We start from the raw sequence: 12,915 nt of genomic DNA on the forward strand, positions 1-12,915 counted from the left end.
CAAAAGGCTTAATGAGACCTCCATCATCAACCAATTGAAAAACATAGTGAATGCCCCTTGTTTCCCACCGAGCAAAACTCGGCCCATCACACCCAGGTAAGCAGGAGCTATTAAAGCGGATAGGCAAGAAAGGAGTTATAGTAGCAGAATAAGCATGGAATTTACAGTCTCAGAGTGAAGAAATGCACTAAAGTGATTAGAGCGAAAACAGGAGAGTTCCAAGAGAGTGTTAGTGAACACTGAAGTACCCCTAAAAATGTCATTAATATGACGCATGCCACAACCAACCGTCAAATAACGTAGATTCAATAAGCCCAAGCCACCCCTGTACCATGGTATCGCGGCCCTCTTATAAGGCAGACGAGGCCGCTTTCCAGACCAGAGAAACTGCTGAACCAAGTGTACCAAACGCCTCTCATCTCGAGAAGTCAAATAAAGAGGAAGGACCTGAAAAACATAGAGCCAACAGGGGACTATAAGCATGTTATAGAGATGCACCCGACCCAAGAGCGAGAAGGGAAGAGAACCCCAAAGCTGTAATTTATTCTGAAGGGCCTGAAACAACGGTTCAACATTCAAGCGGTACAAAGTGGACAAGTCCTGCGGGATAATAACCCCCAAATATTTCAATCCCCGAAGAGTACACAACAAAGGTTCAAGAGAAAGAAGAAACAACAAGGGGGAGAGAGGGCAACCCTGCCGGGTTCCACGAAGAATAGGAAAAGAATCCGTGCGAGTCCCATTGACAAGAAGCGAAGCCCGAGGATTAGAGTAAAGGGAATGTATGGCCTCAAGATAAAAGCCCCCCAACCCAATATATTCCAGGGTGCTAAACAAGAAACACCAGTGAACATTATCAAACGCCTTAGAAGCGTCAAGACTTACAAACAGAGCAGGGATCTGGTGAGAATGACAGTGGGCAAGTGCAAAGAGAACCTTACGGACATTACAGACTGATTGACGCCCCCGGACAAACCCAACCTGCCCATATTTATTTATTTATATATATACTGAGTGCACCTCTTCTGTCCTCTAGACCTCGTTCCATTTCCCAACCAACATCTCTCTCTGTCCCTCCAGGAGTCCAGATTTTTTTCCTCTTTCCTCCACCCCTATTGGCAACATGTCTCCCTCTCTCCCTCCTTTGTTAAGATCTTGCATCTCTCTGTTCTTTATCAGGGTCTCTCCCCCTCTGTCTGCATCTCCCATAGTCCAACATCTGCCCCCTCTCTTCTGCCTTCCCTTTGTTTCAGGTTTCTCCCTCTCTCTATCTTCCTTCTACTAACATTTTGAGTCCTCCAACCTTTGGTCCAGGTCTTTGTCTTCCCCCTCCCCAGGGCCTGGCATCTCTCTCTTCTTGGTTCAGGCTGTTTCCCCTCTCTAACCCCTCTAGTAGTCTAGGATCTGCCCTATCTTCCCCCTCCCTTTTGGTTCAAGGCTGCTTTCCTGCCCCTCCTCAAGGTTCTTTTGTCTCTTCCCCCACCCCCGATCCAGCATCTCTAAGGCAACCCCCGTCCCACCGGTGCCTTCGTGACGGGCACAGTCTAACCACGATGTGCGGGGCCTTTCCGCCGCTGCTTCCCGCACACAGTGATTGTCAGGTCAGTTCTCGCCTCCGTTCTTCCCTCTGGGCCTAACTACCACAGTTTAAAGTTAATTGCGGCAGCCTGCAGAGCGAATATAGCAGGCTGCCGTCGGCTTCTGTAGCACGTTCCCTCTGCCGTGGTCCCGCACCTCCTCTGACGTCAGGAAAGGGAACGTGCAACAGAGGCTGATGGCAGCCTGTTATGTTAGCTCCGCAAGCTGCCGTAAGTACAGTACTTTAAAGGTGAGACAGTGACTGGGGGAATGCTGGGAGAACATTGGCTCTGCGATCTACCGGCGTTGCCTTTACGATCGACCGGTAGATCATGATTAATGTTTTGGGCACCCCTGATTTAGGGCATTGTCTAGTAGGCGTCAATCCAAAATGAAAGGCCTGAACTTGAGAGGTATAAGCACCACGGATCATTCGAAAGATACACTCCCGATAGTACGCACTAGATACACACGCAATCCCCAAACAGAAAGCCCCACCAAGGAGTGCTCCTGTCACCTCCATACCCAATTCCCCCTGCCACTTAGCCGCAATCTAAGAATAGTCTGTGGGTGGGTCGATAAGCCCAAGAAACCGGTGGAAAGAAGATATTGAAAGTATAAAATCCTTCCCCTGACCAAACAAGATTCCCAATGCCAAACACTTCCTTTGCAAAGTTCTAATATAATGAATCAGCTGTAGGTACGCATATGTGTCAGTGAACTGCACCTCCGAGCAATTCAGCAGAGTCTTGAAGGGCAACACGCCACCCACATCATCTGCGAAGGAGAACACGTGTTCTAGCAAGGAAACCAATAATCGTCTTGTTGTCCAACCCAGGGGTAAAATCCTGATTTCCCACAATAGGAAGGACATCAGTGTGACTGTGGGGAATATTCCACAGCTTCATCGAAGCTCGCCAGATCAGCCTCATATACTGTAATAGCAAGTGACATTTAAACTGAGGTGGCAATTTGCAAGATTTCACCTTGAGAAGATAGTGGGGGATGTAAGGGTTTAAATAAAGAGCATTCCAGGTCTCTAGAGGTGTAATCAAAAGTCCCCAATATCCAATCCCAGAGATGCCTAAGGCCAGTCGCCAAATTCTAAAGATACAAATTAGGAACACCCATCCCACTCCTCTTCCAACTGCCCGTCAAATAGTCCAGTTTAAGTTTGGGCCTCCTCCCCCCTCCAAAATAATTTTTGCAATGTCAAGGAAAGCGCCCCAAGATCTTTCCTCTTAAACCATACTGGAAAGATGACCATACTATATAAAGCAATTCTACCACTCAGAGGAAGCGAAAACCAAAGATCCAGTTGACATTTGGTGTCAGCCAAAAGTCGTGAAACATTACAGGTATAAAGCCTATGGGAATCAGACGGCAACCATATACCCAAATAGGTAAACTCCTCCCCTGCCCAACGTAATGGAATACTCCCTGGCCAAGACTCTCTAGTGATATTAAGGGGCGCCTGACTTTGATGTGTTCAATTTAAACCAGAAAAGTTCCTATATTCATGCATGCTATCCAGCAAGGTTAATAGGGAGGAAACCAGGTCTATGAGATGCATAAGAAGGTCATCGGCAAAGGCAGAAATCTTGAATTCCTCTAGTCCCAGGGGTACCCCCCTAACCTCTGGGTTCCAACAGATCTCAGATCAAAGGGTCCAGAGTAAGAACGAACAACAAAGGGAAGATGGGGCAACCCTGCCTAGTCCCTCTCCGTCTGAAATACTAATGAATTATTATGCTTTATATGATAGATAATTATAATGTTTGGAATTTCACTTTTTTGTTTGTTCAAAAGGATAAGGAAATGAAGAAGATTGAAATGACAAAAGAGAAACCTAGAAAAAAAGATGATTCTGAAAAGGAAATCAGAAAAGAGCAGAGAGGAATAAAGAGTAAGTAATAGAATAGTATGAAAGTAAAACATTCTGAACTATTAATTAAAACCAGCAGAAAAGTTTGTTGAAACCAACATGAATGAGTAAAAGCAGTTTTTCTTAAAATGTTTATCTGATGCTGTGATATCTGGGTCAGTACACCTTTCGCCCCAGGATGTTTCGCCCCTGGGTACTTTTTGTTGCCCTCACACTTTTTGTCCCTCCATATTTTGTCACTGGGTGCATTAGTTTTGTCCCCACACACACACACATTTTGCCCCTGGGTATTTTTCATTCCTGCCCCCCAGAATTTTCACCCCAATAAATTTTTTTTCCAGTTATAGTAAAGCCACAGTGAAATTTTAGTTTCCATAAAAAAAGTTCAAGAATCAGAAAAACCGAATGATCAAATAAAAAGTCAAAACATACACAAAAATCACAATCAGCTGCAGCTAGCCCCTGCCACAGCCCTCCTCGTTCCAAAATACCCCTGCCCAAATGCTCCAGTCCCATCCCCCTTTCACCCTGCCCACTCCAGCCCCTTGTCCCAGCCCCCTCTTCCACTTAGGCTGGTCCTGTGATCCATCCCAGGCCCCCTCCCTCCTGAATTCCTCTCCCCACCCTGTCTCCTGCCCTTCTTTCCCCTGGGTGACCCCCATCCTTCAGAGATTTCAGCAGCTGGTCATCCAGTCGGATAAGCATCTGTCTTGTCTCTCTCATTGGATAGCGTTGCTAACTTGGGCTCTTTTTCTCTCCAGAACAAGTTGACCTGACCCTTTTCTCCCCCAACCCTTGTTCATTACTCCACCTCCCCTTGCCTGATCCCATCCTTGTTCACCGCTCTTCTTCCCCTGATGCCCTGGCAAAAGTAAGAGCATTCAGGGAGATAGTACAGCTGATGCACATGGGAGTCAATATGCTCGAGTGCCTGTCACAACTAAGGAAGGCTAGACCCTCTAGAACCTGTCACAGGCACTCGAGCTTCTGGTATGTTGCACAGGTGTTGTTCAGCAGCAAGGCATACACTGCTGAAAATGCTGCAAAATCAACTTGGAAGCGTACACTTGACATTGTTTCTCATCAGCATTCAAACATTGGGCACCAACTTAGCTGACAGCTTCTGCATACCCAGCTGATCATGGATTATACACCCAACACATTCCCTGGATATCTATAGTGCCTCAGTAATTGTTTTAGCCATTATTTGCCAATCTGCCAAAATCAGATCATGGATATGGTCAACAATTTCAGGAGTTGTTGCTGTTTGCGGCCTCCCAGACCTTGCTGCATCTTCAATCTTGAATCTCCATTCTGAAAGTTTGCATGCCAGTTCTTCACTGTGGAGTATAATGGGCATTTGTCACTCAGATGTTTGCATCATAACATTCATGGATTTCCTTTTGCAGGAATTGGAACTTTAAAGACGGCTTGGAGTTCCACACTTGAAAATTCCACAATTTTTGTTCACATGGTTCAATCAGTGATCCAAAACAATGCCATTGTGCTACAATGGTTCTTCTATTTCCTGAATAACAGATCCCAAAGCGTTATGCTCAACGACGTGCTATCGAAACTTAAACTGATCAAATACGGTGTTCTGCAGGGGGCTCTGCTATCCCCCCTATTATTCAATCTCTATGTTAGACCTGTTCTAGATATGGCCCGCATTTGGGGTCACCATGTCTTTTGTCCTTTGGGACAATGTACTCAGTTATACAGAAGATCGCCTACATAGACTTTTACGACGTTCTTGAACCTGAAATTGATACATCGGATTTGGAAACAATATTTGATAAGTGGACTGATTTTATTGATTTAAAGAAAAATGTTATTCAGCAACCATTCTGCAATATTGTAGAGTTAAACGTATCCCAAGAGGCTTAATAATCATGAAAGAACCTCGTCTATTTTTGGACGACTTCGTCATTCCGCAAATATCAAATACAGATTCACTCCTTTGTGGATGACGTCCAACTGTACCTACCGCTAGGAGAAGCCAGTGACGCCCAGATCGCGAAACTCCTAACATGCCTCTCGGAAATCAAAAACTGGATGTCTATCAACAAATTACATCTAAATGCTTCCAAGAATGAACTCCTTTGGATCCACAAAGAACTCTGCGACCGTGCCTGTCCCTCGCTGCGCTGGGACTCGACTACTATAACTGAAAAAGACCAAGTGTGCAGCCAAGGAATATTCCTTCATTGCAACCTGTCACTTTCTGATCATATCTCTCAGGTGGTATACTACCTGCAACAACTCCAAAAAATAAGGAACTTCTTTTCAGAGTCTGACTTCGCCCAACTACTCTATGCCTTAGTATCTCCCACATGGATTACTGCAATGCGCTATTCAGTGGTTTCTCAGTGAAGAATGTACGACGTCTCCAGCATATTCAAAATGCGACGATCAGAGAGAAGAGCCAAGGTCTAAAAAACCTCCATGCCCGCTACCCTGTCTCCCAGGCTTTAGTGTCTGCCCACTGGCTGCCTGTAACCAAACTTTGTGTCTTCAAGGGCCTGATGCTAGTGTTCAAATCCTTGCAAGTCATGGCACTGGGCTACTTGGCTAGCTTCCTCTATACTTGCCGAACCAGTCCCGTTGCTCTCAGGACGAAATATGCCTCAAAAATCCCCTAGTCGTACCTTCAACTGCAAACCGCCAAGTGACGGTCCTACTCCCACTTCATACCGAGCCACTGGAATCGACTGCCCCCACAGATCAGATCCCTTGAAGGACTCCTCAGCTTTAGAAAAACAATAAAAACATACCAGTATGTATCACATAAGGAAAACATGTATTGTAAAATTATGGCAAATCTAACCTGTAAACTATCCATGTGTCAAATTAGGATAAAACATGTACTGAAAACCTTGCATTGTAAGGATAACTATGGCAAATTGTAACCAGTAAACTGTATATTATGGGGCTTATAATCAAAAATTAAACAAGCCAAAAACCTGCCCAAGTTGGCACTTGGACGATATAAAAGACAGGTTGTTCAAGTGCCGATAATTGAAACAACTTTCTGGACGTATCCAGGGACCTTTTAGACTTCTGAATCCCGCTGTGTGCCCAGAGCTGAAAGAGGCATTTCTGGAAGAGTGGTTAGGACAGGATTTGGGCAGACCTAGACTTAGGTATCCTGCAGGGATAATCAAGTGTTATGAGACTTCCTGGATGAAATGTGCATAACTGCCTCCGGAACATCAGCACCTGCTATAGGAAAGCCTAGTAGAGGCACAGAGGTGTCTTAAGTAGCCTGGGTGGTGGGCTAGTGAACTATAGAAAGGAGGACCCAGGCCCTTAAGCTACTCTAAACACTAGATTTATGGTGGAAAATATGAGCCCACCAAACCCCTCCCCCCAAACCCTACTCTACTGCCATACACCTGCAGCCATAAGGACTATTGGGGTTGTAGACAGGTGGGTGTAGTGGGTTTTGGGGGTGTTTTTGGTGCCTTACCATAACCTATAAGGGAGTTCTGGTGAGATGTTTATGTGGCATCCTTTTTGTGAAGTTCACAGCAGTGCCCTATAAGGTGCCCCTCTGCACTGTTGCCATGTCTGGGTAGCCAGTTCATCACAATTCTGGCCCCTCTCACATCCAATTGGTCTTGGTCTGGGCGTTTGGGACTTGGACAAATATTTGGTCGAGAATGTGATATAAAGATAGACATAAGAAATCCTTGAAGACAAACTAACACCGCAAGATTCGTCCCAATTCTCTGAAGCAACCTGCTCTACTCTTTAATTCCTCTGGAAATGGCCAGATAACTCCTTTTGTAATTCGCCTTGAACCGCAATGTAATGTAATACTGGTGGTCTTGACGATCAACCGTCTGGAAGTACAGATAGATGATTTTCAAAAAAATATATATTTTAGACATACTTTTCAAGAATGGACATTTTCCCATTGTTGACTTTGGGCGACTTGCGCCTTATGTCCAAATTGGACTTAAACGTATGTTTTGATTATGCCCCTAGTATCAAGTTAGGATAAAATCCTTTATTCTTAGACAAGCAGGCAGCATATTCTCACAAATGGGTGACGTCATCCAAGGAGTCCCGGTACAGACAGTGAAAAGTGTAGTATCACTTTAAGCTTTAGCAAGCTTTTTAGACTGCCTGCACCGCGCATTTGTGAATGCCTTCCCACCCAAAGCCAGCTTGCGAGGTCATCAATTTTTCCTTTTTCATGGAGTGAAGAAGAAGTATCTCTTGTTTCTCCATCGAGTTGTCTTGCCGCTTATATGTTTTATAAACTTTTTCAAGTTCTTTTCTTTTTAAAAATAGGTAAAGTAGAAATGTAAAAAGAAAAAAAACATAAAAAGATAAAGTAACTTTGGACTTTCTTCAAACTTAGTTTGAAGTTCAGTAGCCTTCACAATACCATCCTTACTTCCTGTGGTGATCATCGATGAATTTTCGGCCTTGCTTCTACTCTACTCTGGCTCCCCCTCTTTGATTGTATCTAACTCTGGGGATATAGATTGCCAGAAGATAAACAATATTGATTAATGTAAAAGTTTTTCTTCTTTTGTTTCTTTCTTGTGACATATAGGTCTGGAGTCGGACTTCCAGTGACTGGGACTTGCCGGTACCGGTAGACTTTGATACTTCCATCTACTTGCATTGTTGACATATTAGCATCGACTCCGGTTGATGCATGCCTTTCTGTACCAATATTAATTCCATACCTTCATCGGTGGCATATTAGCATCGACTCCGGTTGATGCATGCCTTTCTGTACCGATATTTATTCCATACCTTCATCGGTGGCATATTAGCATCGACTCCGGTTGATGCATGCCTTTCTGTACCGATGTTTATTCCATAGTTTCAGGTACTTAAGGATTGACTGTCATTTAACTTTTGAGGAGCAGGTATCATCTGTTGTTGCTAAAGGATTTGGGGCATTAAGACAGCTTAGAGCCAAAGTTAGATTATGGTAATTTAGTATACGCAGGTATTGGGTTAGGACAGCTGAAACATTTACAAACAGTGCAAAACACTGCGATTAGCTTATTAGGCCATGCATATATTCATGATCACGTGACACCTCTGTATTTAAAATTCCATTGGTTACCAAATTTAAGATCTTGATGTTGGCACATAGAGCATTATTTCAGCTACAGCCTCCATTTCTCTCTAACTTGGTATTATTTTATGCCTCAAGATATTTACTACGATCTTTGAATGACAACAGGGTAGTTGTTCCTCATATCTCGAAAGCTCATCTTGCGTCAACTAGAGACTGTGCGTTCTTTTATTTAGTTCCACGGTTATAGAATAATTTGCCCATAGAGTTGAGAAAAGAAGAATCATATATAAACTTTAAAAGACATCTAAAAGCGTACTTTTTTCAATTGGCTTTCTCAGATTGAATAATTGAGTTTGGGACTGTAATCTGTAATTTGTATTAATGTAGTGATTAATTTCAGATATGGAAAAACACATTTTTTCATTTGTATGTATTATGGTTTATTGAGATTTGACAGTTTTATTAGAACTGTTATTAGAATTATTATGATGGAGATGTTGATTGCTTAGTATTTTAGACAAAAAAAAATTAACTTTTGCTTTTACTCTTCTCTATCCTATTTTTAAATGGAGTTCCTTTCTTGATGAATATGTATTATGTATTGTACACCACTTGGATCCTTTTTTAGGCTGTTATGTGGTATAGAAAGTTTTTAATAAACATACCTTCATCGGTGGCATATTAACATCGACTCCGGTTCATGCATACCTTTCTGTACCGATGTTTATTCCATACCTTCATCGGTGGCATATTAGCATTGACTCCGGTTGATGCATGCCTTTTTGTACCTATGTTTCAACCATGTTGACGCAGGTGTATCACAGCGATGTCGATACTTTAATCTACGTGCATCGTGAGGGTCCCATATATCCTGCTTGTTAACCCTTATCAGGTTGGATCTGAGTTACTCATGCGAGTGTTTGTTGTTCTCTGTTCACGTGTTAAATGTTTATTGATCGTTGTTCTATTCATGGTTTCTAAGTTGCAGAGAAGAATGTGTTTCTTGCCAGGGAAGTTCCCTTCTCTTTTTTTATGTTTCAGTGGAGTTCAATTGCTTTGGTACTAACTGAGGGGGATGCTGTGCTCCACTGCAGAAGAGGAGGAATTCTCAAGTTCTGCAGTTCACTGGAAATGGGAATCAACAGCTCAAGTATGGATTCCTGTGTATCCTAACAGAACCCAGATTACCGAGGTAAAAAACTGATCTGTAGTTTCTGTAAATAATTTTCTCTTTATCTTTTCAGGGATACTTTTCAACTGATATTATTTTGGTTGATTCTTTATAGCCATTTTTTTTCCACTTTAGGTCTTTGTCGTACAGTTTGTATTTTATGACTTTTGATTTATCTGTCTGTTTTTCCTGCATCACCTATTTATTCTATGGACATCGCCTTTAGTAAAGGAAACCTCAATACATCATCTACTTTGAGAGCTCAATTCATTTCTACAATGCTGTACCCTTTTTAAAAGCTCTGTTACATCTTTCATATTTTTTTCCATCGTTCTGGAACCTCCCTTCTACCATGCTTGTGAGTAAGATACTCGTGGGGCAGTCTCTGCCCTAGGTTCTAGCAAATTGAAGGATTTTTCAGATTCTCTGTTACCCTAATATGAGTAGTTATGGTTGTTGGCTTTTCTGCTGCTATCTGAATGGCAAAGACACAAACATTTGTAAGCGAATTTAGCTAAACTCAATTACCATAGTCAGTGATGACTATATTTAAAAAGAAAACTGTTTATCATGTCCTCTATCACATGGAGCAACCCATTTATTATTTCCATCTTCATTTTAACCATTAATTAAAACATTTACATTTGAAAACAGGATGATTTCTTATTAAATCATACTATAGCCACACTATTGCCAGAATGTTTTAGGAATGTACAAGGTATTCTTTTTTTTTGTTTCATTAACACTGAAGTCCTTCCTTTTCCTCAAGAATTATGTAAAAAATCTCACCATTGTAAATGCCATTACAAGTCTTTAGTGTCTCAGAATTCACTGTCAGGTTCAGACATCTTTTCGTTTTTTTTCAGATCCTAAGGAAACTAAAAGTGCTTTTGATGCATTTCGAATAACTCCAGAAGAAAGGGGTGAATTTATAGAGAACTACAGAAAAAAAGACGAGTCTGCATTTGACTGTAAACCAACAGATGAATCCAAAGTTAGAGAAAATAAACAAGGGTTCAAAGAAAGGAGGAGTACAAGAGATGAGACCGACACTTGGTCGATCATTGCTTCTGAAGGGGACCAAGAGGTAGTAGACAGTGTGCATCAAGTGCAGGACAGTGCTGGTGAGTACAAGTTAAGATTTTTATTTTAAAAAAGCATACTCTTCTAGTTATTTGCAAGGCATGCCATAGGATTCTTTGTTGTTGATACCTGGTGAAATTCACTGGAAGATATCTCCATTCTCCCCATTGGCAATACAGTTCCCCAACCCAATTTGGTTACCTTTCTCACGGGCAGCTGCCAGGCCCCTTCCCTTCATGGAGCTCAGTGGCTGAGGTTTCTGGCTTATTGGTCCCCTGCCCCATAGCTCTGGACTGTCATTCCAACTATTGACTTGGGATGGGAATGTATTTTGAAGTTAACTCATGCCTTTTCAGTGGTAACTCAAGGTGAATGATGTCCTGTCTTTCTGTCCAAATTAGATTGTAAGCTTTTCTGAGCAGGGACCGTCTATTGCATGTTAAATGTATAGCATTGTGTTTGCTTTTCAGCACTATAGAAATGATAAATAGTAGTAGTAGTAATTCAGGTATAATGGCTCCTGAGAAAATTAGTCATGGAATGGGTGGCAAAGTTCAGTTGTGGATTAGGAATTGGTTATCGGATAAAAAAATAGAGGGTAAGGTTATATGGCTATTTTTCTCAATGGAGAAGAATAAATAGTGGAGTACCACAGGGGTCTGTACTGGGAATGGGGCTATTTAAACTTATTTATAAATGATTTCAAAATTGGAACGACGAGTGAGGTGATTAAATTTGCAGATGACACTAAACTTGTTTCAAAGTTGTTGTTTTTTTAAATTTATTTATACATTTGTTACAATTTAAATAACAAACATAAAGGAATATCCATTTTATCATCAGCATAAAAATGCTCATAAAATAAAATTTAAAGAAAATTATATCAGTGAACTAGTTCATATCATTTATCCCACTAGTGCTGTCGCTTAGAAACAAATAACTAAACCAAGTTATCTAACATGTGGCAGACAGAAAAACATGTGGCATACTTTTAAATGTCACTTGAACATCCTCCCAGACTTGTAAAAGTAAATCAAGAAATTCGTTGTATTGGTTTATCCTTAAGAAAATCTTCAACTGGACTGGGTCTAGAAACACATATTTATCACTTGCATATGATATAAGGCATTTTACAAGGAAATTTTTGAAAAAAGGTTGCACCCACTGCTAAAACCCTAGGCTTAAGCAGTAGAAATTGCTTCCTCTTTAACTGAGTCTGCTTAGGGAAAATAGAAACTCGTTGACCGCAAAACAGAGCTTGTTTCTTCACAAAATACAACCTTAAAACAGCTTGCTTGATTTGAACACCACTAACAAAGTAGCACGTTTTGTTATTGTGTCTTTAGACAACTCAAGAAACTGGAATGTTTCAAAGTTGTTAAAAATTGGAAGCAGACCATAGGAAATTGGAAGACTGGGCATCCAAGCAGCGAATGAAATTTAATGTGGACAAATGCAAAGTGATGCACATCTATAATAATAAAATGCTAGCTGCGCATTCTCGCTGCGTGTTCCCTGAGATCTGATCTGTCGCGCTGTGCCAGCGAGAGTGCGCATGTGCGCTTAGTACGTCACTGGCGGGGATGGAAAGAAGCAGCGCTGCTGGGCAAGGGGCCGTCCTCGCCCACCCCGGCTTCCTGGTCACACCGAGACCAGGACAATCTCAAGGCGCAGTGGCCATGCTAGGGGTAGGCTAGGGAGGAGGGCTTTGAGGCAGGCGGCTGTCAGCAGAGAGCTGCCAAATGCAGGAAGCAGAGCGGCCAGGTAAAAAAATACAAACAAAAACCAACCAACCGAGCGAGCTGGGCCGCTGAGAAAGTGCGGGAGGCCCGGGCCGGGCTGCGGATGGGGACGGAGGTGGGGCGTTGAGCCTTCCCTGCGGCTGTCCGCTGAGGCGAATAGCTTTCCAGCGGCTACGTTTTGCTCCCTCTGCCACAACTTCCTGTTTCCGGCATGGCGGGTCGCGGCAGATGGAAAGAAGTTGCAGGGAGCAGGACGTTGGAGAAGCAAACTTTTGGGTGGTGTTGGAAACTTCAGAGACAGGTTTGTAGGTCGGACGTGGGGATGGGGCGTTTGAGAATGAGGGAGAGAAGTCGGGCCGCAGACGGTGAGACTCGGGAGAATTACATTACATTAGGGACTTCTATTCCG

The 12,915-nt window shown here is 42.6% G+C and overlaps 1 protein-coding gene across 2 annotated transcripts in view; it reads left to right on the top strand.

The window, feature by feature from the left end:
* Window positions 1-12,915, top strand: part of MPHOSPH8 (M-phase phosphoprotein 8) — a 101,275-nt gene that overhangs the window by 23,168 nt on the left and 65,192 nt on the right. For both annotated transcript variants that reach the window (XM_033947758.1, XM_033947759.1), the window contains exons 4-5: window positions 3,388-3,484; window positions 10,548-10,805. In XM_033947758.1, the coding sequence (XP_033803649.1) occupies window positions 3,388-3,484; window positions 10,548-10,805 (355 nt within the window). The remainder of the gene's footprint in view (window positions 1-3,387; window positions 3,485-10,547; window positions 10,806-12,915) is intronic.

This window comes from Geotrypetes seraphini, chromosome 6 (genome assembly GCF_902459505.1).
Source record: "Geotrypetes seraphini chromosome 6, aGeoSer1.1, whole genome shotgun sequence".
In the NCBI taxonomy this organism is placed as follows: Eukaryota; Metazoa; Chordata; class Amphibia; order Gymnophiona; family Dermophiidae; genus Geotrypetes; species Geotrypetes seraphini.